The following is a 27,742-nucleotide window of genomic DNA, read 5'->3' as shown; positions in this document are numbered from 1 at the left end:
GTATAGAATATGAATGCATATCTGGTTTATTTTCAATACATGTACTACCAAATAGAAACAGATATTCTAGAGTTTCATTTTAGCAATTTTGGTTCCAAAAAGGAGGATTGAAAATTATTTATAAGTTCAGTATATGAATAATTATTTAGGGAGAAAATTATTTTGTTCAGCATAAATGAATAAATGATGGATAAATTTAATTCTACTGTTTCTGTTTTTGTGAAAAAGGGCAAAGATTAAAATGGAAATAAAACTCAATCAATGTAGACATAGACATGTTATTATCATTTAGTATTTTCTGAAGAGTTTCCTTTTTAATGAAAATTAACCCCCTAAACCTTGAATCCAATCTCCTTTTCAACATTATGTTCTTGCAACTTTGGACTGCATTTCTAATAAAATCAGATTATTTATGATTTGATTAATGCTTGAACTGCAACCAAACCAAACCAAACAATGAGATAAAACACTTTTCTAGGGAATCTGACATACAGACTTTGCTAAAATAAAAACCAAATAAAACAAAAATATTTTGTTCCAGCTTCCTACAAACAGAATGTCAGGAGTAAATCTGTTCATTTGAATTAAAAATATCAAACATAACAGACTTACAAAAGAGAGGTAAAAGAAATTCAATACTGGAAAAATAAACTTTTCAATTTGTTTTACTAATGAACAGAAAATTTTATTGCATGTTTTGAAAAATTTAAAGATTTTCAATAAAAATTATGTTAAGTAAAGATAGGAAAAGCTCAAATAAGAAGATCTATAGCCATATATTCATCATTATATAAAAATACAAAAATATTTCGGTCATTTAATGTGCATAAAAGAATTCTAGGTTATTAAATTGTGGAAAGTCTTGTACCTCTCAGCCTAACATATCAATCAACAAAAGAAGACGTCTTACTTTAGACATTATTAGTCTTTCTCATATCCTCCTGCTAGAGAAATAAGTCACGTGTCATTTATCATGTGACAACAGCAAATGAAATCAATGAATTCAGAAAGTATGAATTTATACACTAATAAAATGTCCTCACTTAAGAAATCATTCAGAAAAAGATATTCAATTAAAGCCTTAAACAAGAGTATGTTTCCCAATGACCCTATGTCCTTCCCAAGCTATTAAATTTCTTTGTTCAATGAACTGAAGAATATAGGTCAAAAGTCTAAATTGACATATTTAATCAATTGTCACTTAATTATACATGGGTCCTAAGTTTAAATTTGATGTATACACTAACTGTAACCTGAAACCAAAACCTGAAATGGGAATACAGACAGACAGATAGATTTATGGAATACATAATGCTCATTAACTATTATAGGAGAGAATGATATTGTCCTGAATTTCATATTTTCCTTTCAAAGACATAATAATAGATTATACAGGTACGGTTAACATAAAAACAAGTTTGCTATGTGCCACATACATTGGATGTGATTATCAAGACAAAGTCACAAAGTGTGCACACATATAACACATAGTCTGTTTCAATTGTCATTGAGTGAGTGTTGTCTTTTATTGAATTATAAAAATTATTTCAAACATGCATATTCAGAGTATATTTGCACAGTGCCTTGAAGTTATCAGTAGATAGGGATTGTTATGTCTGACCAGTCTATAATCTTGGTTTTTCTTTTGGAAAATAGTTCAAAATGAAAAAAAAAAGAACCATACCAAAAAGACACATCATTCATACTAGATCATAAAACAATAGAACGTAATACGTAATTCCTAAAAAAAACTGAAATCTCTTTTCTTAAGAAGTAGGAAAAGGATATATTGTTTTGTCTTATGTCAATATATTCAAATTAGAATACAAAATAATAAACCATAACTTACTTTATATAAAAGAAAATGAGTCAATGTCAAATATTTATTCTAAAGATGAAAAAAAAAATCTTAGGTAAACATGGACAAGAGATCTTTTCCCCAAGGCACTGTTAGGGTTGATAATTATTGTGAAGAGACCATTTCTTGTGTTCACAGTTTTTAAGATAATATCTTTCTTACATTTTTTTTATTCCTACAATAAATGCAAAGTAACTTAGTTTGCAAATGCCCTCAATATTTTTTATTACTAACTAAGCCTAAATATTAACCAACATTAAAATAAATATTGAAAAAATACCCATAAATAAAAAGTTTCAATATATTCTGATGGTTCCTGGTAATTTTTTTTTTCTTGACCAAAAAGATATCCACATCTAAAACTTCGGTTGCTACATGAACTATTAAAACGATTAGCCAATAGACTATTTGGTTCTGATCTTTGGATCGAAACAAGGATGTATATTAAGTCCCATATTATTTTTCTTATATATGAATGATTTAATAAATTATGTTCAAAGTTGCATACAAATATGGATATGGTGCATGGGTACCACTGCAATATTGGCAACATACAGACTCAGAAACAATGACACAAACAACATATACATTAAATGTATTTATCTTGGTATTTATGGCATTTTATTTCACTAGTTGGAAGGGTAGGTTTTCTAGTGTTTCTTTAGTTTACTTACAATGTAATTAAAATGTAAACTGAAATTAAAACAATGCTTAACAATCATGATGCATAGAAAAAACTTTCCAAAAGAGAAAAGAATACTTGAGAGTGATGAGACAAAGAAGTAACAAAGAATGCTCTACCTAAAACAAGTTTTATTGCCAGGAGACATACCTTTAAATCTGTTACATGAATATGATAATAAGAAGATGCTGCACTTACAAAACATACTGCCATATTTAAAACAATGACACATCTAACTGCTAGCTTTTTAATTAAGATAACTTTTATCAGATTTACATAAATTTTGCCATGCATTTTTTTTTTATTTATACAGCAATTGAGTTTTTAACAATCTAATTACATTTGTAAAATTAAATCTCTGATTGCCCTTATTTAGTAACCTGGTATATGTCACATGAATAGTGCACCTGTTAATACATGAAATAGGACCAAATAAAGTTTCGTTTACTCAGTTTTTCTTATAAAAAAACTCCAGTAAAACAAGAATTAACCACTTGCAAAAAACTTGCAGAAAGTAGAGCAATCTGTTTCCTATCCTACAAGGATAATATTGCAGTCCCTACAGCCAGATATGGAGTACCAAATACACCATCTAATAGAAAATATACTGTAATATTCTTCAACTATCTTAAATATTTAAAAGAGTGTAATCTACATAGTAACATCACCATACCTTGCTTGCTCCACCAAACATGATACTGGAAGCTTCATTGTTATGAGGCAGTTTAAATCCTAATTCTGGCTCCTTTATTTTCTTTGGTGTTTTAACCTGCAGCAAAAGAAAATTAAATAGACAAGCATGTTGGTATACTGAGAAATTACAAAATACACAAAGGGTAGGTTGGCGATAAATGTTTGAGGCAAACGATGATGAATTCCCTGTTCAGCAGAAGGATCAATCATCAAGTGTTTTTTATTCATTTAGGAATAAAATTGAAAATTAAAATTGGGAGTATGTCAAAGAGACCACAACCCAAACAGTAGATAACATTGTTTTGATTTCAAAACATTGTTTGTTTTCTGGAGAAAAAAAAATAATCATAGTTTGTATATTTTGTTGTACAGTTTCAGATAGTTGCCTTTTGTTGAAGATAAGAGTTGCTTGGTGAAGTTTGCTTTCCTGATTTTATTGGACTGCTAAAGTTTTGAAGTATTTCAAATATCTACTATTCATATCATTTTGTTCATGAAGAATATTAGTTTGAATTGGGAGTACACATGTGAAGGCTTGTGTTGTAAGATGGTTATTCTTTTTATAGATTTTTAAATATAGATTCTTACATTGATACCAGTGGATTATCGGATTTATCCAATCGAGATAGTTAAATTATCAATTTTTTGAAATTTATAATTTAACTATCAAGATTGGATCTGTTTATCTAATGATTAAAAAATAAATTTTCTTTTTTGGGTAAACGAAAATCCCCTCGTCAGTGCCTTTCACATTCCACGAAGTTGTCAATTTCATTAACACCTGTTAGCATTTTTTGATTCATCCAGTTAGCTAAAAAGGTTATGACCCTTAAAATCATCCAATGATCTTTTGAGATCACCGGCAACCACACGTTGATTAAATTTTATTATACAATGGGTTTCAGAAAGGGATAAATTTCCATAGAATTAGAGAAAAGAATTTACGTAACTTTAAAGAGTTTGAATCTTGAATGAGGTCTTTAGAAATTTCAGATCCAAACTACCATGCATGTTCTAGATGCAGTTGAAATTCAACATCTATTACCTGATTGGTCCCTACCAACTGAATTAATGTAATATTGTGTACATATTTGAAATCAATGAACTTATTCAGAATGACTAAAATGATTAAATTTTCATCAGGTAAATTTTCTGAAATGGGGAAGATATTTCTTAACACATTTATTTATTAACAGAGTATACCAATTTATATCAGTAGAAGTGCAGCATTCATTACCCATTCTTAAATGTACATACCAAATTAAAAAAAAATGTCATAGCAACATGAGGGATAGAGGAATTTTAATCAAATCAGTAAACAAGTATTACAGATGTCTTTTTGTGTATCTATATATATTTTGAACAATAAAACAGAATAAACATATGGAGGAAATTTTGAAACCTACTCTACTGGAAATCTTACCCTGTATACCGGCAAAGCTCTAAACACAGCTCCTTGATTCTTGTCTCCTGTTATTATGCTCTCTAAATGATGATTATATGCCTAAAATTAAATACATAAGGTTATATTGATGATAATGGTTGTCAAAATTCTGAATGAATGCACTTAGTTAAGGCCTCCATACTTGAACCTCTTCTTATTATTTTTATAACTTATAATTATAAATACTATCTAAGCATCAATTAAAATGTTTTGCAGACAACTATGTTTATATTTTCAAATATTGATTGTCCTCAAAAGTTGTTGGGGATTTTTTTAACATAGCTGATGGAATTTATCCCCCAGCAGACAGAAACTTTGAATATTTCATGTAAACTATCAAAACCTATCAGACCACATCAAAACATCAATCTGAATAAATGGTTTATGTGAACTCACTTCAATGAATTACAAACAATATATTTAATAAAAATCTTTGAGGTCATAAAACACTAAATGCAAAACAGGATTGTTTTTGGAAGTTTAACTAAAAATGAAGATTTGTTCAACACTGCATCACTCCTAAAAAAACACTTTTTGATATGTTTGACACAAAAAAATACAATATATCACTAAATTTATCTAGCATCACATAACAGTTACTTACTATTGAAAATTCACCATTGCAGAATTAAATAAATTTTGACTACTTATCAAATTGATGTACACCAAAATATCATACTACAAATAATAGTAAAATGGCCATCAATACACCAGTTTTGTCTTAACAGCGTTTGCAACAAAAATATATATTGTATTAAAATTAACACAATCCACACAATGCTAAATCTATGACTTTTTTTCTGTGATTGCACTAAAAAAAATCAAACAGACAAAAAGGTTCAAAACTGCAAAACACCATTTTCACATAACCAGTGCCTGCAAAGTGTTATATGTGTATAACAGTATGTTAACTCACCATTTCAGAATCCTATGCATTGTGGGAAATATTTTCAGAAGTGAAGACCAAAAAATCATGATTGAATAACAATGTCTTAAACCTTAAATAGTCAACCAATTTTATATCTTTATTTTCATTTGAGGTATGAACAATGCATCTATAGACCTTTAGATTCTGAAACAGTGAATTGTGTAAGAATTTCTATTCAAAACTTGTTTTGGTGCCGTGGCCAGGATTATAACTGTTCTCAATCAGCCTTAGTGGTCTTATTTAAGCATGTGTGTCATGAGTGCAGGAGAGTTTGACACCAAATAACAGTAAACCTGAATATTTAAAATCCCTCTCAAACTAGTACAAAGCAGAATATCATCCTGAACGTTCATGCAATTGTTGCCACTTGACATTATGCAGTTTTCAATCAATCTATCAATATAACTTATCCTGAAGCAAACTGTAAGCAATCCTGAATATCCTATATAACAAAAAACTTGAAATGAAGATATAATCTTATGCTAGAAATCTATATTTTTAATCTGCTTTCAGGTGAATTAAATTTTACTGCATTTCTGGTATACATGTATAAACATGCAATAGGAATTTGCCTACATAAGTTGAAGTGTAATTTAAAATATCATTTCAATTTCTTTTTAAACACATAGAATTTTAGTATCATTATGATGCCTTAAAAAATTATTTTCCTATTCCTTATTACAACAGTTCACGAGACAACACAGAGTTAGTAAAAAATCCAGAACAGTTTATGGAACAATATTCGAAGATAAGGCATCAGGTATTTAAATATATTTACAAACTAAATTCAATAAGGGAAGACTGAGTAATTTATTCAGACAGTTAGAGAGAACAATTCCCAGATTTGATTAGGTGCTTGAAAAATAAGGGAATGGTCAAGTGTTAAAGTGAACAAAAAGTATTTCTGGAGTGTGAATTAAGTGTCTGCTTTGTGTGAAAACAACTGTTATACACATGTTCTGGCATCAAAACTTAAGTTATTTTGTAGCTCATACAACATTCACCTTCTTATGTAGTTCTAAAAATCTGTTTAAATTATCCTGAAATAAGTAACAATTTTCATTTACTATGAAGACTTTAAAACCTACTAGTCTCAGATTTCTTTTTTGGTTTTAGCCATTATTTTCAGGCCATAACAAGAATTGAGACTCATTTGACTTCCCTAAAAACTTGAGTTGTTGGGTAAATTATTCTTTGAAATATATAATAACTAAAAGTTCAATGGCAATAACAGTTTTTTTCCCTATTTTTCCCTGAAATTATTTACAGTAAAACAATAAATTGGAGGCTACTCTGCAAAACGGTACAGGGGATATCTTTCAAAACATTTTTTTTGGTTAAATCCAAATACTAAAAATAAAGTTTTTTCAGTATTCATTAATTTTTCTAATATATAAATTTGCTTGATCTTATATCACTTGGACTATGAAGAAAAATAAATATTCACCTTAGGTTTAATCAAAGCTCCAAAGAACTTTTTATCTATTTCATATGTAAAAGGTTTTTTCTTTGGAGGAGGGGCCTCTGATTGTCTAATGTATGCCGATCTTCTAAATGGTGTCCACCTGGATAAAAAAAAACCAAATGGCTATTAAGGTGGTTCAACATAATAAGTCAAAAGTCGTACTATCAAACTTAACTACTGTCAAAATATATTTTTTCATTTTTATTCATGGGTAACCAATTGTCACAAACTTCAAATTTCTACACCTAAAAAGAATTTTGATTTTTTGTTATTTTTTTTTAATATTTTGAAATCTTAAAAAAAAATAATTAAAAAATTAACCAGCAAATCGATACTTAATAGTCCATTTGCCAATTACCGATTTGATTCTGTTACTACACACTTTTTAAACAAATTACTTCCCTTTGTCAACCCTAGACTGGTTCCATACCGGACAAAATTGGCTTTTGCCAATGCAAAGCATGATGAATTGAAAGTGATGTATCGGCAGTTTAACTAATTTTTCATAAAAAATAATTTCTGATGTCAAAAGTTTTTAGATTAACAACAAATTAATGTAATTAAAAGATTTGAAAACCTTAAAGATAACTCTCCATTATAAATGAAAATTAATGTCCCCCATAAGGGAGACAACTGAAAGAGGGATCTCTAATTACAGGGTCAATTACGGGAATAGGCAAATAGCCTATTCTATAACAAAATAGTTATCACAGTACAGTTGAAAATAGCACATTACATTACTGAGTTATCTCCCATGGCCTGTTCCATCATGGGTTTTTTTTCCAAAACTTTTACAATTCTACACAATTTGTCTGAAGCTGTATACTCAAACTTCTTTAAAAAATATTTGGTCAAGTACTCTTAAATGTTCATTGTTAAAAAATTCATAAAGTCACACTTGCAGGTATGGTCACTGTTTCCCAAGTCAACACTTCTAGTTTTCAGCAAGATTTTATGGTTGTGTTATTATTAACATGTTTTTTACACGAATTTACAACTATATCTTAATGGCAGTAGAATAAAACTTACTTCTCATTATCAAATATAAGTGGATATTCGTATTTCTGTACAGTTCTTATGGTTTGTTTAGCACTTTTCTCTTGAACTGGAGCTAGTGGTCCCTAAAATCAGTTAAGTTCAATTTAAAGTAAAATTAGTTGAATCCACCATTATTATCAAACAAATATATAATATAAACATAAGAAGATCTGGTATGATTGCCAATAAGCTAACTATTCACCGGAAAGCATATAACATAATTGTTAGCAACTATAGGTCACACCTTCTTCAACAATGAGCTAAATACAAGTCTTTATGGCAGAAAGTACTGATACTGGAATAATACTTTCTTGCCAGGACACTTAAGGCATGCTAAAAATTAGAACATTAACAATGTCCAGTATCAAAGCCGATAGTTATATTTTGATGTGTCAAGACTTCTTTTCAAATTTCCTTTTAGGCAGATAGTTTATAACTTTATGAGTGAGAGTTATATATGTTTTAGACAAAACAGTTTTGAAATAGCATTTATTTCCTTATTATTGCTGACTAAAAATAAAAAAGACAGCAGTTTACAAGACTTTTTTACCTCAGTAATATCGTAAGGAAGAGTTGGAGGACCAGCTGTTTCTTCACGTTCTGGGAATACAAATGGTCGATGCTGACCGTAGAAACCTACAAATCTACCTTTGTAACCCCACCATACTCTGTAAATATATAAAATAATGTCAAGAGATTAGTTTAAACTTAAATATTTATTTTCAAAACTTTACTTATTTTGTTGTAAAGAAATAATTATTTATGAAATACAGAGGTAAAACTCATCACATATACATGGATTCTTATTTGATATGCCATACCCAGGTTTCTTCTACAAAACCCTCATAGATTTTTTTTCTATGTAAACAAATTTGTAAAATATTAATTCTACAATTCTTTTATTCTTTCATTATTGACAACAAACGTCTTTTGATTTAATTAACTCCAACTAGAATCTTAACTTGACTAATTTGTCAGTAAACTTAACGAAACAGTGGATTTTCATATAGACAAATTCACTGGACAGAATCAATTATCAATCCAATATAAAGAACAATCTTCAGTATATATAATAAATAAACCAACCTGACTGATACATCTGTAGATCCTGACAGAATGCACTTTAATGAGTTAATATAAACAAGGGAGACAACTTTACCTGACTGATCCATCTGTAGATCCTGACAGAATGCACTTTAATGAGTTAATATAAACAAGGGAGACAACTTTACCTGACTGATCCATCTGTAGATCCTGACAGAATGCACTTTAATGAGTTAATATAAACAAGGGAGACAACTTTACCTGACTGATCCATCTGTAGATCCTGACAGAATGCACTTTAATGAGTTAATATAAACAAGGGAGACAACTTTACCTGACTGATCCATCTGTAGATCCTGACAGAATGCACTTTAATGAGTTAATATAAACAAGGGAGACAACTTTACCTGACTGATCCATCTGTAGATCCTGACAGAATGCACTTTAATGAGTTAATATAAACAAGGGAGACAACTTTACCTGACTGATCCATCTGTAGATCCTGACAGAATGCACTTTAATGAGTTAATATAAACAAGGGAGACAACTTTCACTAGATGAGCTCTCCAGCTGATCACTTGTTTTATTGCACTCTACAATCACAGAAAATACAAAAATACCAATTAAAACATTCAGGAAATGAATACCTTCATATAGATTCTAATTTTGTTGTAAGAAAGTAAATTTATTTAACCAAGATAGGAGAAAAATAATGGCTCATTTGCACCCATAAAGAAAATCAGTTTCTCCCATATTTTTTACAAACCCCATTACCAGATAATGCAACAATAGTGATGTTGCCAAAAAAGCTGCTAAAACTTTTACTTTTCAATGTCGTAGTAACAATAATGAGTTGAAACACAGTTGTTCATGCAAATCAGTAAGTAATACTTGCATGTGTACAAATCAAGGAAAAATCTTGAAATTTTCACCAAAAAATTTGAATGAAAAGAAATGTGGGATTTATGTCTATTAAACAGGAACTCAACATCACATGCCACAAAATTATGAAACTGCAGCAGTATTATCAAAAACTTACAGGATCATTTGACTGTGGGTCTCTCAAGAACTTTCCTATACTCCATAAAGTTAAATACCCCTCTGAAATATACAGTTTAAATCAATTGATAAAATTGTATAACCAAGTTTTATGAAAATTGTTTTGTTCTTAAACTAGAATGTCTTTATATATTGTCAATAAGGTTTCCAAAATTCTCAAATTTAATTTTTGTACCTGAACATGTCTCATCAGGACAGTTTAAATCATCTTTTATCTTTTGGTCTCATCAAATTTAAAATTCAAATAAGTATTAAAAGTCTTACTTGAATCACCAGATATGAGTATGTTACAGCGTTCATCATGACACAGGGCAGTAACAGGAGTTCCTTGTCTTCTTGTAACAGCAGACACTTCACGTAATACCTGACCCTAGAAAAGACAAAAAGTTTAACATAAAGCAGAAACTTAAGAAGATATGATGATGGTTCTACTGAAAAGAAAAAGAAATAATTACTTCATGAATAAATAAAACATCAATATGTCTGATAGAAATAAGATGTGATATGATTGCCAATCAGTCGACACTCCACAAGAGAACAAGGACATAGTACTGGCTTCAATAATGAGAAAAACCCATGTCCCATCATCCTAACAATCTTATAACTGACTAGTAAGAACTCTGTTATATTTCACAACTGATAGGTACTTTTACTTTTAGATACAAATCATGTTTGTTTTTCTGTATCATAGCCAAAAAATTGAAAATTACAAAAAGTAAATGCTTGACAACTCCCCCCTTTTTCCGTTCCATTATGCCATAATGTTCCTCAAAATTAAACCAACCTCCATGTTCCAGAATCTGATATAAGAATCTTGGTGAGCGGTGACAATGATAGGATCATAAGTTTCCTCCACCCATTTTCTCTCTTCTGTCCATTCTTCTTCTTCCTCCTCCTCTTCATCCTCATGTAAGTTTAGTTCTATGTCGGGTTTCTCATAATCTTTCTTTTCTTCTTCATCTAAAAAGTAATGTTTTTCTATACTGCATCTTTTTACATTGACATTTATATGCATCATATTCTAGGATTTTAGATTTGCTTTTGTAAAGGGCCGTTATTTGATTCAGAATTCACAATTTTTACTGATTTCAGAACACTCACAGTAATCATTTTTTTTTTTTGCATATGTCATTGAATGATTACAGTCAAACAAAAAGAGAGAAAAATCAAAAAGTTTATGGCCAAAAATACTGTTTAGGTTTTTGTAGTGAAATACAAATAGTGTGAAAATGCCTGCTTTGTTCACAACTTTGACAATTGTTTCAGCTATTGGTGTAAAATATATAACTGAAAAAAATATATATAACTGAAATTTTCAGTATCAAAAATTGATAAAACTTTTTTACAACTGTCCAAGTCTAGGTTGTAACATTTTGACCGAGTGTTGATTTGCATTGTGGTTGACACATACATAGCAGAAAAGTCTCACCATGTCAATGCACCAGCTTAGCTCGTTTTGGAGTTTGTGCAGTTCCCTCAGTTTTCGTTTGTATAGTACCTTGATTTATCTTTTTTATTGACATATGGAATTTGAACATCGGTTAACTACTGTTCCCCACATTTAAAGAGGGAGGGTAGGAGGGGTCCTGAACCCCGATATCCCAAGGTCCTGAATTTAAATAAATATAAATCCCGGATCCCGAAATCCTGAGCTTAAAAACATCTGACTCGAAGTCCCTATAAAGGTCCTACCCCCCTCTTTAAAACCTACCCTTGTCTTTTTCCTCTTCTTTTCCTTCCTTCTCAGGGTCTTCACCTTCTATTCTGGCCGTTAACTGGTCTACAAAATCCTTCTGTTCTTTTTGTTCTATTTTATCAGGTGGCTAAAAAAGAATTTGAAAAGCAAAATTAAAAAACAGGATTCCTTAAATATATTTCAATAATGATGGAAAAGTAAAATCACAAAAATACTGAACTCTGAGGAAAATTCAAAACGGAAAGTCCTTAATCAAATGGCAAAATCAAAGGATAAAACACATCAAACGGATGGACAAAAACTGTAATATTCCTGACTTGGTACAGGCATTTTCAAATGTAGAAAATGGTGGATTGAACCTGGACCTGAACCTGCAAGATTTTCTTCATTTAAAAAGAAACAACTTCACCACATTGCTCCTGGTTTGAAAGCTATTTATAAGCAACAGATTTGATGTTAACTTAATGATGACAGGTCTTAAAACACTGTACCTACTGATAAATAACTGGCAAAATCTTTATAGCTAAATCTATCAAACTAGATTTTGTAGGTGTGTATGAATGTCTAAATCTGATTTTGAACCTAATACATTTTCCCCCAAAACCTGTATCATAAGACTGTACTAACCTTAGATGATCCATTGGAATGGCCCTAGAAAAATTGCTCTCTGTCCTTATGATTCAAATATAAATGTTGGTGATAACTCTATAAAATAACCTTAGTTGGTCCAATCTTATGTTGAGGTAAACTGCTCTCAACCCTAATCCTGAGTCTGATATAATTTTGTTTTGACATATTTATAGATCATCGTTGATCATCTCAACGAGATTGCTTTTCTCGCTTGAGCCGGTACAGCAAAAGCGAGAAAAGCAATCGAGTTGAGATGACCAATGATAATCTGTTTATCCCTATTTTACCTATGAGGAGGGTGTCAATTTCATGTCAATTTCCTTAGCAACGCCACATGCCTCCTTAGTTTCTAGCAATAATTTTCCATCTCAAGTGAGTAGCATGATATGAAAAATTATCACAAAAAAAGATCAAAGGCAAAATGCACAAAATAGCGATAAAACTATATACTAACATTAGGTGGTAAATTGAAAGTGTGAGAAACACACATTTAATACTGCCTATAACATTTTTCCAACTTATGTCACAACAATAGTACAATTTGGTAATTAGTGCATTTAAAATGGTGTGATTCAAAAAGCACTCAATCCGAATCTTGATCTAAATATAATTTTTTAGCCTTAACACAATATACTAACTTTATGTGGCACATTGGAATGACGTGAGAGAGAACAACTCTCAATCGTAACCCTGATTTAAATTCTTCAGTAATACCAATAAATATTAACCTTAGGTGGTGCATTGGAATGGTGTGAAAGTCGTGATCCTACTCTAGAACCTAATCTGGATCCTATTCTAGAAGTTTTAGATCTGTGAGACATCTGAGAACCTGCCCCTTCTCGCTCTGTCTCATCTTCAACTTTCGTCTTTCTATAACAATAAACAATAACAAATAAGAATGGTTTCTTTAAAACCAAAGGTTATTTATACACTTACTCAAAATCTGCTTCTACTCAATTTACTTAGCAAAGAATAATTTTAAAAGTGTAGTTTCTGTAAAAGGTTACTTATCCTTAGCTAAACATGAACAGAATAAAAATTTGTCAAGCATTAAAAGTATTTATAATAAAAAAAAATTGTCTTCAAAGAAATACATAAAAAAAGTCATTGCATTTAATGTAATAGAAGTTTATTCTTGCTGGCTGGTGGGCGGGATCATAGGATATTTGGTTAGCAGCAAAAGGGGAAAAACATGCTTTTAAACTGCCTCGAATTACTCTTTCAGAGAAAACATTAATATAAGAGTAAAACAAAGTTTAAATTAAAACTTATCAGGTAAAACTGGTAAATGAGGTTGTTTGGCATAAATGTTCACAGGAAATTTCTTAGCATGCAAATAAGGTCATGAATATATTAAATGTTAAAATCTCAATACCATTAATATATTACGTTCTGAAATAATTACAGAAATACATTACATTCACACTGCACTGATATTAAAAAAACAATTGTATACCTGAACAGCAGAGACCATTCCTTTGTTAACCTTAGGTTCTAAAAGTGGTCTAATCTATTTTAGTATTTACAAAATTTTCTGACAGCTGATGAAATAAACATTTCAGAACACTGGTAAATATAAAGTAAATTACCTTTTCAATAACATGCATTGTATTTGTGCCCAAAATGCCTTCATGTGTTACAAAAGTTTGTAATGTTTATCATTGGGAGTTTGAAGCTCATGGTTGGAGATTTTTTCAAGCAAAATATGGTAACAATAGAGACTTAACTTTGGTGGCACAAATGATTAAAAATTTTTTCAAATTGTGACAAAAAGAAATCCAAAAACAAATTTTATTTCTAAATCTATTTCATATGCATGTTTTTCTTCATATGTTTCTTATTTTGCAAAAAGCTTATTTAACAATCTATGATAGATATATATGTCTTTATGGGTTCTGTTTGTTGTTGACTATATTGAGCTTTTAGCTTGCTGGAGTCCCAAAAACTCTATCTTTCACAAATAGAACTGACCAATTGCAAGAAAGCAGATACACAAAAGAATGATCTCTACTGTAAAACAAAATCATGTACATGCATGCATTAAGGTGGTACCCAACACTTTCACTAAAATTAACTTGGCTCGTTTAATTTTCATAAAATTTTGTCAAAGTATTTACTTTGAAACTTTAATAAAAATATAAAAATAATTTAACCAACCGTTTTATCAGAAAATTTACACTGCTTAAATAGCAGTTGACAAACACTTATTTTGATCATTGAGAAGCTTAATATTCCCTAAACAACACAACGTAATTAAAACGTTTAGCTGATTTTACAGAGTTATCTCCCTGTAGTGTTAGGTACCACCTTAAATGTAAAGTGTTAAAGGCCCAATCAATTACGCATTCACTTACTTCTTCTTGTACCTAAAAAATCATTACAGTACAGAGGAGAACAAATACATGTGTAATTTCACAAAACAGTGTAGAACAAATAACTAAAAAAGAAGGGAGAACAAGTAATAACAATATAAGGGAGAACAAATAATTATAATTTTGTGGAGAACAAATAATTACAATACGATGGAGAAAAATAATTAAAATACAGTGGAGAACAAATAATTACAATGTTGTGGAGAACAAATAGTTACAATGCAATGGGGAACAAATAATTACAATTTTGTGGAGAACAAATAATTACAATACAGAGGAGATCAGATAATTACAACACAGTGGATCACAAATAATTACAATACAACAGATTTAATTGTGTGTTCTTAATTTCAACCCCATCCAAAAGGTCAGATGACAGCGTATGCGGAACATGGCCTGATAAGGATGTACAGTTTCTAGAGCTGTACAGTTTCAAAAATTAATTAAAGAATTATGTCTTCTTCAATTTTTTTCTTTAATTCTATAAGGGTTATTCCCTTAAAATGTATGTGCGAGGGAAGAATGGGAAGTTTGAATATTGAATACAGGTCATGGGTCTTTTTTCAGTATGTATCTATTATCATTATGCAAAATTATCTAATAAAAATGGTTCTTGGTTGTAGGGATATTTTAAAAGTCCCGTCCTATCCTCCCATATACATTTTAATGGAATAGCTCTAATAATTAAAAATATAATTTTTCCTGAAATACTTGCATCATAAAAAAAATAATTCTAGGTTTTTACGAGATATAAAGCATATAAACCATCTTGTATACTCACTTTAAATATTCTGGACTAAGTTTCTTCTCTTGATGTATTAGAAATTTGATTTGATTAATTTTCTTTTCCCCTCCCTGTCTTGATCTGTGTCGACTGGTTGGTGGAGAAGAGGTTTCTTCAGGATCTTGTATTTCATGTCTGAAATCACAGCAATGACTGAATAGAGAATACCAAACAAAATTTTGCATGAATCTTCTGTCTCCAACTTAACAATGCTTCAAAATTTACATTGTAAATTGGCCGTTTAAGAATCTAAAGAATCATGGGTAATTTCATTGTTCGTACCCCAAAATGAAAATAACGTCACGTCATTGGTTGAATTTCCATTGTTTATGACATTTTTAACCAATCACGACGTTTTGGTGTACACTTTTGAAAATATTACCCAGGATGCATTAGATTCTGAAACGGCGAATTGGTATTTCAGAGAAAAAAAATCTCAACACAGGTATAATGTTTAGGTACATAACCATTAATTTGAACTGGTAAAATAAAACACTCAAGAAAGTTTTACATATTTTAACAAAAAAATAGTTCTGACACATAGTTGCAACTCTGTCAATAAGTAAATATTTGTTTTGAAAGGTACAAAACATTCATGAATTTATATAGAAGTGCATATTTGCCCTGTTGCTTATATCAGAAGAACCTGTTTTTGTATTATCAATCTTCAAGGAACAAGAAAGCTCTGATAGGGAAATAATGGTATGTTGTATCTTTTAGTAAAAGTCACATAAGGTACAGTTTTCAACATGACATGATTGTCGTTTTTTTGGGAATTTAAGACAAAATGGGTTTAAAAGCTTGAAATTGCAGAAATTAACATACGCTAACATGTTTAACCCCGCCACATTATTTATGTATGTGCCTGTCCCAAGTCAGGAGCCTGTATATTCAGTGGTTGTCATTTGTTTATGTGGTACATATTTGTTATTCTCTCATTTTTTTACAGAAATAAGGCCGTTAGTTTTCTCGTTTGAATTGTTTTACATTGTCTTATCGGGGCCTTTTATAGCTGACTATGCGGTATGGGCTTTGCTCATTGTTGAAGGCCGTACGGTGACCTATAGTTGTTAATGTCTGTGTCATTTTGGTCTTTTGTGGATAGTTGTCTCATTGGCAATCATACCACATCTTCTTTTTTATATAGAGAGCAATGGTGCAATGAATTAGTTGTTTTAATCCTTTACGAGCAAAATAAACTGTAAAATTTCAAAAGTTTTTTCCCATCTTGTTTAATTTAAAATATCTTACTTACACTTTATCAACACTAGATTTCTCTATGTTCCATGTGATAAGTTTACCATTACTACAACCAGTATACAGAGTATTTTGTGAAAACGTCTCTATTGTTGACATCTCATTTAGTGTTAATAAATAATCCTGAAAAGAAAAGAATCAGAACGTGAATTAAAATTAAAAAAAAAAAAACAACAAACAACAGAGACATTTCATCAGAGTTAGTAAAATCTGTCATTTGGTATAAGAACATTTTCAGACAACAAAAGTTCTACTAATACTGTCTGTTATTTTATCATACATGTAAGCAACATTAAAATAAAGGTTCTGCATTGACCAAAATATTTATAATGTGTCTGGAAAAATAATTTTATAATTCAAATTTCATGATACCTTTTTGAAGCAGTAATCATTTTAATAATGCATTCCTTCAGCTTTCAGTTAGAAAATTCATTCCCTAAGATTCAAAATTCATAAGCTTTAGCCGTATAGACTAATATTTTTTGTAATTATTTCCCATTTATAGTATGTTGATATTAGACAAGATCTGAGTTGGAAAATTTTGTATATGATTATTGTTTTTAGTCACATAAATAAAATTCTAGTATTTTATCCAACAATGACATCACTACTCACCTTTTTAAATACATTATTAGACATAATAGAATTTTTCTTGGAAGATTTAGATACATTAGAATTCTGTCCTATATCAGGTAATGGGTCTGCTGTGAATGGATCACTCAATGAAGCACTAACATCAATATCTTTGGTAAAGAAATATACATCACTAAACTCTCGTACACTGGGTAAATCATAACTCTCATTATTATCCTACAAAAGATATTTTAGAACAATAAGAGTTGAAATGATCATAATTATATATGTAATTTTCCTATTTTCGTAGAGCAAATTTATAATCTCAGTTTGAAAATTGCAAAAAAATAACAGGTTAACACTAACTTAGGGTAGAACCTGCATGAAATAATTATGCAGTGCCAAAAATCAGTATTTTGATCTCTAGAATTTTTTGTTTTAGTGTAGCTGTGTTGCTGTGTAATTTAAGTATTTCTCCTTTTTATTCATGATCAGTACTAGTTGTCTTACACTGTTAATAGCCACAAAAAATTACTTTATAGAACCATCAACCTAGTTTAACCCCCCCCCCCACATTCTGTATGTCCCTGTCCCAAGTTAGGAGCATGCAATTCAGTGGTTGTTGTTTGTTTCTGTGCAGCACATTTGTTTTTCTTTCATTATTTTGTACATACATGTAAATCAGGCTGAAGTTTTCTTGTTTGAATTGTTTTACATTTATCTTTTAGTGCCTTTAATAGTTGACTAAGCAGTATATGTTTTGCTCATTGTTGAAGGCCGTACTAATCAGTGTCTACAAAATTCATTGATGATTTTGGATTATTTGATTTTGATGAATAAATTTCTAACTTACCAGAATGACTCTAATTTTATTATTCCAGCCTGCTGTAAGTATGACTCTATCCTTGTCCAGACTCCAGTATTTCATTCCTACTATACTGAGATCTTCATCAGACTGTCTACCAGACTTATGTTTCAGTTCCTGTCCAGAACCAAAATCCCATACTTTGATGGAGCCTAAAATATCAGAAAAAAAAATCAACTTTATTTTTTTTCAATTAGTTACATCCATTTCTAAAAGAAAAAGATTATTATAAAATTCAGCTGGCAACTCCCAATGGGAAAATTTGAGTTAAGAAAGGTTTTTTTCAACTTTTTGGCTGTTAATGTTTCTGATGATATTAAATGATACATATAAAAAAAAAACATATGAAGCTTAAAACATAAAATTTATCTTGATTTAAAACCAATTTTTTGTGTTGAATGTATCCTTGATTTAAAAATAGGAGCCTCATTTGTTTAAGAAATTATTTCTTCAGGGAGCTTCTTTTAATAAAGTAGTTCTTTTTCTTTGGAATGTAATAATTGATTGTTCATCGACTTATTCCCACTAATACATACTAACCATCAAATCCTCCTGTAGCTAGTCTGTACCCTGATGAATCTAAACAACATGCAGTCACTTCCACATTAGGTCCATGCGCATCTGTTATTGTATACACACGCTTTCCTGACTCATATTCCCATACCTATAGCAATACAATCAAATGAGTTAAATAGAATAATCTATCCATACAATTAAATTTATATTATGTTGAAATCTCATTTCAAACTATTTTATAGTATTGGTGTTTTCTAATCATTTTAAATATAAATATGCAATCAGTTTATATTTAAGAAATATTTGGATTTAGAAGAATCATTACAAGGTCCTACTTTTAAAAAAAGAAAATCATATTTTGAGTGAAAGATATTTACTTAACAGACTTTCAAAAGTTAGCCTAAATCTTTGTTTGTGACACACTTTACATTTGAATCAAGTCTTATGTTAACCAAATTCAATATGTGTAATGTAAACCTATTGCCTTTTTCATTAAAGTCATAAGAAACGAGTGACTGGTGAAAAATAATGTACATCCAATTCTTGAACCATGTATATATCATAAACTTAGTCCTCTGTGCACGATTTTATCATTTTTTACGCAAATATATCGTATAATCGTCAATTTTTTTTCTATCTGTCTGTTATGATTTAACAAATATGGCTACTCATTAAATGCTGTGTTTTGAAGCCGAAGTTTACCGATTGTCACCTTATAGTAAATAATCAACAAAAAGCATGGGTATTTAGCACGTGTTTAACATATACAATCAGGCAATTGTTTATTTTAATGACAGATTCATGCGTATTGCTATCACCGGATTTTTACGAGGAGGGTCACGCTTAGGTCACCATGCATACTGAAAATATGTCAGCAAATTGCATCCTGGCAGCAAGCAATTAAAAATAAGTAAACTTCTTCTAAATGTGGACAAATTAAAGAATTTTCCTCAGAAAAAAGTATATGTACATAAGTTGTATAATGAAAACTATCCATTTAGTTTCAAAAAACATATGCATATTTTTTTTTTAATTTGAAGTTTCATATGACTTTAACTGTAGGGGAAACATATATTTAAAAAAAAAACCTGTTCATTTGTGACAATTTAGCAAAGAATCCTGTTGATAAACATTTGACAGATTCATTTCTCATACATAAATCTTATATCATATGGAGACTATAAATTGAGGATTCTCTATTCAGTGTGAAAATTTGATCTAGCTCTCTATTGTTTAGGATTTTACTGAGTAGTTTTTTCTTCTTATAGTAATTGGAGTTTGATTTCTATACATACCTTTATAACAGATTCTGTACATATTGTAACTATTTGCCCCAGCTCTCTGTTGTACAATATTTGACTAACTGGTCTGTCGTGTGTATGGGGTACTTGCATAGTGTCCTGTACAGCTCTAGTTAATGGCCAGGAATCTATCACACTGGAACCTTTGGATGAAAATTGAGAATTTTTTTAAGGGCATACAATACAGTTACAGGGGAGGTTATGACATTGCTAACATAAAATGTTATTTTTGCGACATCAAACTGTAACATATCGGGAAAAGATGCATTTTTCGACTGATTTTTACAATTCAAACTGATTTAATTTGAAAACGAGGGCATGGACCCCTATTTTTTTAAACGACGTTTTGTTTCATTTTGCACAGAGATTATGTGGACCAAATTTTATAAAACTGTAACTAGTGCATTTTTTTTAATTTCAATAAATATACAGCAAAAAATTACGTTTTTTTCTCAATTCATGACCATTAGATTATTATGAGTTATTTCTGAATAAAAAATGCATAAATTTTTAGGATACTTATAAAATACAGAAATTACAAATTATTTAACAAAAAACAAATTGTGTTTATCTTTTAAAACAAAAAAGTTATGTCTTTCTTTCGAAAAAGAATATACGGCCTCAAATCCAAAATTTGGGCAAATATACAAAATTACGACCTCATTTTACTTAAAAAGTAGCACATGAAGGTATATTTTTTTATTGCATATTGGATTTAATCAGGTAAAAAATAGTCTTTATGGAAATTTTTATCAAACTGTAAATACGGGATCAAAACTGTATCGTATGCCCTTAACTGTTTTTTAAATGACTTTACACAGGAATATCAATACAAAGTATCAAAACACATAAATAAAAAAACCACAACAAATACTGATAAATTTATGCTCTTAATTAATATTAACTTTTTTTTCAAACAAAGAAAGATACCAATGTAACTGAATATTATGTAATTATAAATTATCGTTGATCATCTCAACGAGATTGATTTTCTTGCTTGAGCCGGGACGGCGAAAGCGAGAAAGGAAATTGAGTTGAGAATACCAATGATAATCTGTTTATCGCTATTTTACCTATGACGACGTTGTCAATTTCGTTAGCAACGCAATGTGCATGCTTTGTTTCTTGCGATAATTTTCCATCTCAAGCGAGTAGCATGATATGAAAAATTATCACAAAAAAAGATCAAAGGAAAAATGCACAAAATAGTGATAATGTCCGTTATTCTTTTACTGCTTTATATTATTATTTAGTAGTAATAGCTGCTAAGATCTAGATTTTCTGTATATTTCTCCTCAATTTAAGAAATCTAATTTTCTTGTACAATGTAAAGCTCCTGTCTAACCTGTTAATAATCTTTCATGTTTGTTATCAAATATCATTGAGTATATTCTTTTTTCACCTGGTCTCTCTTCGTTGTCTGTAAATACCTATTTTGAGAAAAACAAAAAAATTAATAATGTAAACCAAATACAATACAAAATGTAATCATTAATATTAAATTATCTGGTAAAATTTAGATAGTAGTCATCATTCAACAATTAGTACGTTAAAATCTATTTTTGATACTGTGGATTCATTTATATTTGTTGCATACAAATTTTCGTGGATTCTTCGGATACAGTGGAATTACTAATTCAAAGGTTCAATAAATTACAAATTTTCTATTGAGATGTTTGCAGACTTTGCTAAAACCATGAAATTATATATTCATAAATATGCAAGTTTTCCTCAAACCACAAAAAATGGTAACCACGAAAATAAATGAATCCAAAGTAGATTGGCATATGCTAGGATTTTTTTTTAATTCAAAATTGAGTAAACAAGATAGTTGAGATTCTTCAAATAATTCAAAACAAATGTCAGTGAATGTGAAATCTGAAATATTTAATATTCTTTAGGTTATTGAGTTTCACAAATGAGATAATTACCTGCAGGCAGGTTAATGTATGTATATCCCACACTCTGAATACTCTAGCTGTTGACAGACTGATCAAATGTTGATCTTTCTCATTACAGCATATGTCTACTATTGTAAATAAATGGCCCAACAATTTCCCTGTAAAAAAAATGTTCCAACTTTGCAATACATTATACATTTATAACAAATTCTACACAAAGCTCATTATTCTAACAGAAAATGACACACATTAGGAAAAAATCCTTAATTCAAAGATTTTTTTTGATTTTTTTTGCTTTCATGCTTTTTTCCATTAATCATGTTAATGATAAAGTAAGTCACTGCCATCTAGTGACTGATTCATCTTTGACATTTAACATTTGCTATAATATGCTTAAATGTTTATGGAATTCCCACAAAAAATCTATTAGACATGCAATTTCCATAAATCTTTTTCAGCTGAATAGGTTTTTTTGTGAGAAAATCGTATGTTATAGATGGTTATATGATTAAGAGGGTGTCCATGGAAAAACCAGGCAGTAGATGGCACATGACATATTTTGTTTTCAATTTTTTTTTTTATCTATTTCATATCACAAATTCATTCTTTCTCAAAGTTAAATTGTGTTTTTATATTTACTGCAACAAGTAAAGAGAAAAAAAATACATAGAAAGCACTGAAAATTCATTGAAAAGGGGAGATAACTCTTCATTTTGTACAAAATTTTGTTGCATTGTTAGTGAACTTTAAAATCATTTTCTGAGCCATCCACTGTTGATTCAAAAATATCTTTGACATATACCGGTATATCCTTTATATGATATAAACATTGCATTGGAACCAAAAATTCAGTGGAAAAAAAATTATGTTGTGCCACCCATATCATAGGATTTGCCGATATTTACTTGGACAGCCTCTTTAAAACTATATGTTTACAAATGTATGTGGATGCATACAGATTATAACACCCATAATTCCATTTTGTTGGAAGTAAAAAATTCACCACACTATACTTTGAGTTAAATTCATGATTAGTAAAGTATGCAACCTTTTCTTGAAACCCCTGATCCACCCCCTGATTACCTGTTGGCCTTGAAAATATATGTGGATGCCATACTCTGATTACTTTGTCTACACCACCTGTGGCAATAATATTGGCTTTGGTACAATATTCAAAACAATTTACACCTTTAGGAATGGCTACATCTCTCACCTCACTGCAAAAAGTAGTGCAAAATATTGTGCAACCATGCCAACAATGTGATTCACAAGCAAAACTGTAACATGCTTTAAATGTCAGCCAAAACATACAAAGTCTTCATAACATGTGTGTATTGCTTATTTAAAATTTGTCTTTCATTAATCTACTCTCTTTCAATATCTTAAAAACAATATCTACTATCAAAAGGCACAGGCCATATAGGTTATATGCTTTATAGCTGTACTATATAGGTGCATAACAAGTAATTTAAAATTGACAACAACTTAAACTATAATACAAATTTGTTTTTAAGGGGAAAAAATAGATATATATATTTTATGCATATTTTGGTAATGTGGTGTTGCTTGGTTACTGTCACTTATGATTTTTCAATTTTTATCATCTATAGATTTGTTTAACACTTACTTAACAGCAAATTGAATTGTTCTTGCTTCATTGGTGATAAAATGGATAAAACAATTGTGGGGTCGATATTTGCAGACATTTGTAGCAAAATCATTTCTGCAAGTTCAATATTTTTTGTTTAATTTGTATATATATAACATTGGTTTTATTTTCAGTTATATTTAGATTTATATTTCAACTGAAAAAGCAACACATGTGATGATGTATATTTAAAAGAAAGAAAAGCATCAGTCATACCAATTTTCTTCTTATGTCATTCTACCCTATATTATTATATTGATAACCCATGCAAGCATGTGACATTCCAAGATAACATTGAGACAACAAACCATTGTAGTGAAACATACTAAATTGTCAAAAGTGAGCAGGCTGATTTGAAGAAAAAAACATGCACTAATGCACTTCCATTATAACATTCCAACTGACATGTCAAACAATCGTGATTGCATAATTACCCATCATCATAAAGTCGGTCCACTTCCTCTAACACGAAAGATTTCTTACTATGTGGTGAACATGACGCAAAACATCGTAACTCGGGGAAATATTTTACCTGAAAAAAACAATGCTAAGTATCTATTGATTGAAATTTAATTGAATCTTAGTGCAAAGAAATGTAACACTTTTTAGAATTAAGTGGAAAAAAATTAAGGCAATTTCCCCATGTACTTCTGAAACAAATTTTCAGGTTAATTTAACTATGATCATGGCATGAATGATAAATAGGACAAATTGGATACTTTAAATGTTAGCAATGAATTTAATAGAATTGAAATTAATTATTAAATGTCAACCATTATATTTTTCAATGTTTTATTAAATTTTCTGCTTCCTATGCTAATTTTCTTGTTTCAGGCCAAATAACAATAAGGAAGTCATCATGTTGTTATATTGAATTGTCAATATAAACATCTACTTTACTCCCATTACAAGGAGAATTTATTGATGCAGTACTATCTAGTGTCAGTTTCCATCTGTAGTGCCAATTCTAATGTCATAGTTGAATAAAGTAATTTTAAGGAATGTTATATATTATTTGCTGTACATGTAATATCATATGGAGCCTTTCATATTAGGTCTCATTTAAACTTGAGATGCCATGTATTTAGGTCTAGGGTCTAAAAGTGGGGGGGGGGATGATTGGAGTCTGACATTTGATTTCAAATTTTATTATTATGTTATTTTCATTCAGGTACTTTAGCTACAAATTGAGGTCACATATTGCTGAATGATTTTTAAGAATCAGATCCGTATAATGCTAATAAATGGCTAGTAGCTTGTGTAGTCCTTCTGAACAAGTTAACAATGATAATTATATACACACTTACTTGTAAGACATAATCATTGTGCAATTTTCTTCTGACAATTTTGCTGAAAAAAAAATATGTTCATATGAAGTACTTTTGTATAATCATATATGGAATTTGGTGCCTACAGTTGATATGAGCTTGCATTATTGTACGAAATCTTTAAGAGTAAATGGGTTGAAACACTTCAGTCACTTCTTTTAAATAGTTGTCAGAGATTTTTTTTAAATTACTCAAAAGTGCAGATATAACACAAATATTTAATGTGCTGGAATATTAATCCACTAAAAAGAATGTTTTTGCTACAGGAGCAACATGACAGGTACCATATGTGGAGCAGGATCTTCTAACCCTTTGATGGTACCCGTGTTCACCCCTGGTTTTTGGTGGGTTCATGTTGCTCTGTCTTTAGTTTTCTTTGTTGTGTTTTGTGTCTTTTATCATTTTCATGTTTTTGCCAAGGCTGCGTCAGTTTGTTTTTCGACTTATGAGTTTGAATAACCCTTTAGTATCCTTCACCACTATCGTAAATATTGAAAATAATGAGAAAATAAGTTTGTGATTGACAGATGCTTACTGTGTAAGTTGATCTGGAGCTATCGTAATATTTGTAGGTATTTGTGTTTGGCGTTTGTCACTGTCTTTGGAATTTTTTGGCGTAAGATCTTTGGCAACTAGCTTTAGCACATTGAGATAGCCCATGTCGTCTCCAAATAAAACTATGTCATCTAAAGTTCCCTCAGGGTTTGGCACATATGATATACATTGTGGGGAATTCTCAAATGGCTTGATTACAAACACATGCTGAAATGACAAAAAACAAAAATTATTATGAAATTTTGTGCATACATCACTGCAAATCACAACACTAAAAATCAAATGTACATGTATATCTATTCATTTAAAATGCAAACTTTCTACATACCACAGTAAATATGTAAGAATGAAAGACAAGGCGATTGTAATTTGGCCCCCACTCTAGGGGTATAAAATTTTACATTCCTTAATATCACAGTAATTTTATAATATAAACCTAAGCACTGTTAAAGTCAACATTTTGTTCAAATTGTGACTGTTAAAGTTGAGTTCATGAGTCCAACGAACCCCCCCTTGGAAATTCCTGGCTACGGGCCTGGCATTACAAATCAAAGTGACACTAGCAGTTTACCTGATTTTTTCCTTTTGATCTGTTGTCCCATACACATATGCTACGTTCTGTACAACAAATAGCTTTACGTATAGATGGCAAATATTCACATCCTGTCACCCACGCTGGTTCCTAAATATAGACAGTGAGAAAATAAATAAACTTTAGTAAAAACTAATGTTAAATAGTGACATTGGCTACCAAATGTTTAAAAAAATCAATATTATCAAAGTTCTTTTTTCAATATTGATATCAAAACAATACAGTTTGCTAAACTAACTTGAGCAAACATCTAACATTGAATTGATCCTAGTCTTAGTCTCAGTATTTGCAGTTTTTTCTAATTGCATTTATATTACAATAATTTAATTTTGGATGTAACGTGTCTTCTGATTGGCTGCATTATTTTGTTATGAGCCCATAGACATAATTTATTCATGTGACCGTGATGTCATCAACGTTTTTTCATGGTTTTCTATGGTTTAAAATGGAATTTAGAATTAAATTATAAGAAATGACTATAATATTTTTTCTGTCTATTCAAAATAACATAAAAAATGTGGTGCACACTGTTAAATAACCAGCTACGTATGTTATTCATTGTGCACCAAATTTTTATGTTTTTTCTTCATAGACAGAAAAAAAATTACAGTCGTTCCTTAATAAATCTATTTTAAACATGAATTTTTTTTTATTACACAATGTTTTTGATTAACTGAAGAAAATTTTTAGAATTGTTTTCTTGTCATAGTTATTGAATAGCAACTAGATTTCTTTGATACTTTTTTAAATGTTTAGTCCTTTAAAGCTTACTTCATAATTTAACTTTCTGAACATATTTATATAGAGGAAGATTTAAGTTTGAAATTATCATGCGATATTCTTGAAAAAAATAGATAGCTTGTGGAAATACGTTGGTTTACAATATTTAAATTTATTATTTGTCAGTTACCCACAACCAAAACTTTAAATAGAATATAATAGAATATAGAAAATAAAGTGATACATTTATGTGAGTAAAAATGAATATAGAGACAAACACAGATACCATTCAACAATCCAGTTTAAAAAAAAAAGACACAACATATATTAACTATAGATACATGTACTGTATATATGGGACCCATTCAAAATTAAATATAGATGGTTTTCCATAAGCATTATAACATGTGTATAATAATATGTTTTAACATTTGTGAGAGATAAATATACCATTCACTGTAAAGAAGCTGGGTCGAAATTAAGATTTTCACACTCAGTGGGAAAGGGGCAGATATACATTCACTTTACCCCTTCGAGGACATAATATTTGTTGCTGCCATCTTTTTCTTCCTTTGTAGATGTAATCTTACGCTATTTCAAGTACATATAATTCTGCTTAGAAACACTCACACACATATGATGCTTATTTACACTTAATATTACAACAAAATCATGTTTTTTCTCAATGGTGGTTATATAAGGGTATTGGAAAAACTAAACTGTGAAATTTCATATTAGAAACCATTGATTTTTACCCAAATTATTTGAATTTGAATATGTTTAAGAGTTGCAG

General features: G+C 29.9%; 1 protein-coding gene across 6 annotated transcripts in view; it reads right to left on the bottom strand.

The window, feature by feature from the left end:
* The window catches only part of LOC139516615 (WD repeat-containing protein 64-like), a 46,265-nt gene that overhangs the window by 6,438 nt on the left and 12,085 nt on the right, over positions 1 to 27,742 (bottom strand). For 3 of the 6 annotated variants that reach the window (XM_071306809.1, XM_071306810.1, XM_071306814.1), the window contains 25 exons: positions 26,209 to 26,319; positions 25,618 to 25,844; positions 25,062 to 25,104; positions 24,189 to 24,286; positions 23,190 to 23,323; positions 22,137 to 22,264; positions 21,551 to 21,635; positions 20,200 to 20,348; positions 18,929 to 19,052; positions 18,377 to 18,540; positions 17,566 to 17,760; positions 16,949 to 17,073; positions 15,691 to 15,828; positions 13,266 to 13,407; positions 11,923 to 12,034; positions 10,996 to 11,171; positions 10,476 to 10,581; positions 10,192 to 10,253; positions 9,633 to 9,745; positions 8,659 to 8,776; positions 8,100 to 8,191; positions 7,053 to 7,170; positions 6,610 to 6,645; positions 4,657 to 4,737; positions 3,214 to 3,309 (listed from right to left, as the gene is read on the bottom strand). In XM_071306809.1, coding sequence (XP_071162910.1) covers positions 3,214 to 3,309; positions 4,657 to 4,737; positions 6,610 to 6,645; positions 7,053 to 7,170; positions 8,100 to 8,191; positions 8,659 to 8,776; positions 9,633 to 9,745; positions 10,192 to 10,253; positions 10,476 to 10,581; positions 10,996 to 11,171; positions 11,923 to 12,034; positions 13,266 to 13,407; positions 15,691 to 15,828; positions 16,949 to 17,073; positions 17,566 to 17,760; positions 18,377 to 18,540; positions 18,929 to 19,052; positions 20,200 to 20,348; positions 21,551 to 21,635; positions 22,137 to 22,264; positions 23,190 to 23,323; positions 24,189 to 24,286; positions 25,062 to 25,104; positions 25,618 to 25,844; positions 26,209 to 26,319 — 2,973 coding nt within the window. Of the gene's footprint in view, positions 1 to 910; positions 945 to 3,213; positions 3,310 to 4,656; positions 4,738 to 6,609; positions 6,646 to 7,052; positions 7,171 to 8,099; positions 8,192 to 8,658; positions 8,777 to 9,632; positions 9,746 to 10,191; positions 10,254 to 10,475; positions 10,582 to 10,995; positions 11,172 to 11,922; positions 12,035 to 13,265; positions 13,408 to 15,690; positions 15,829 to 16,948; positions 17,074 to 17,565; positions 17,761 to 18,376; positions 18,541 to 18,928; positions 19,053 to 20,199; positions 20,349 to 21,550; positions 21,636 to 22,136; positions 22,265 to 23,189; positions 23,324 to 24,188; positions 24,287 to 25,061; positions 25,105 to 25,617; positions 25,845 to 26,208; positions 26,320 to 27,742 lie in introns of all 6 variants that reach the window. The other 3 variants (XM_071306812.1, XM_071306811.1, XM_071306813.1) reach the window with 2 other exon arrangements.

Source organism: Mytilus edulis, chromosome 3 (assembly GCF_963676685.1).
Source record: "Mytilus edulis chromosome 3, xbMytEdul2.2, whole genome shotgun sequence".
Classification (NCBI taxonomy): Eukaryota; Metazoa; Mollusca; class Bivalvia; order Mytilida; family Mytilidae; genus Mytilus; species Mytilus edulis.
Note: the sequence above shows the minus strand (reverse complement) of the source record. Positions and strands in the feature narration are given on the sequence as shown.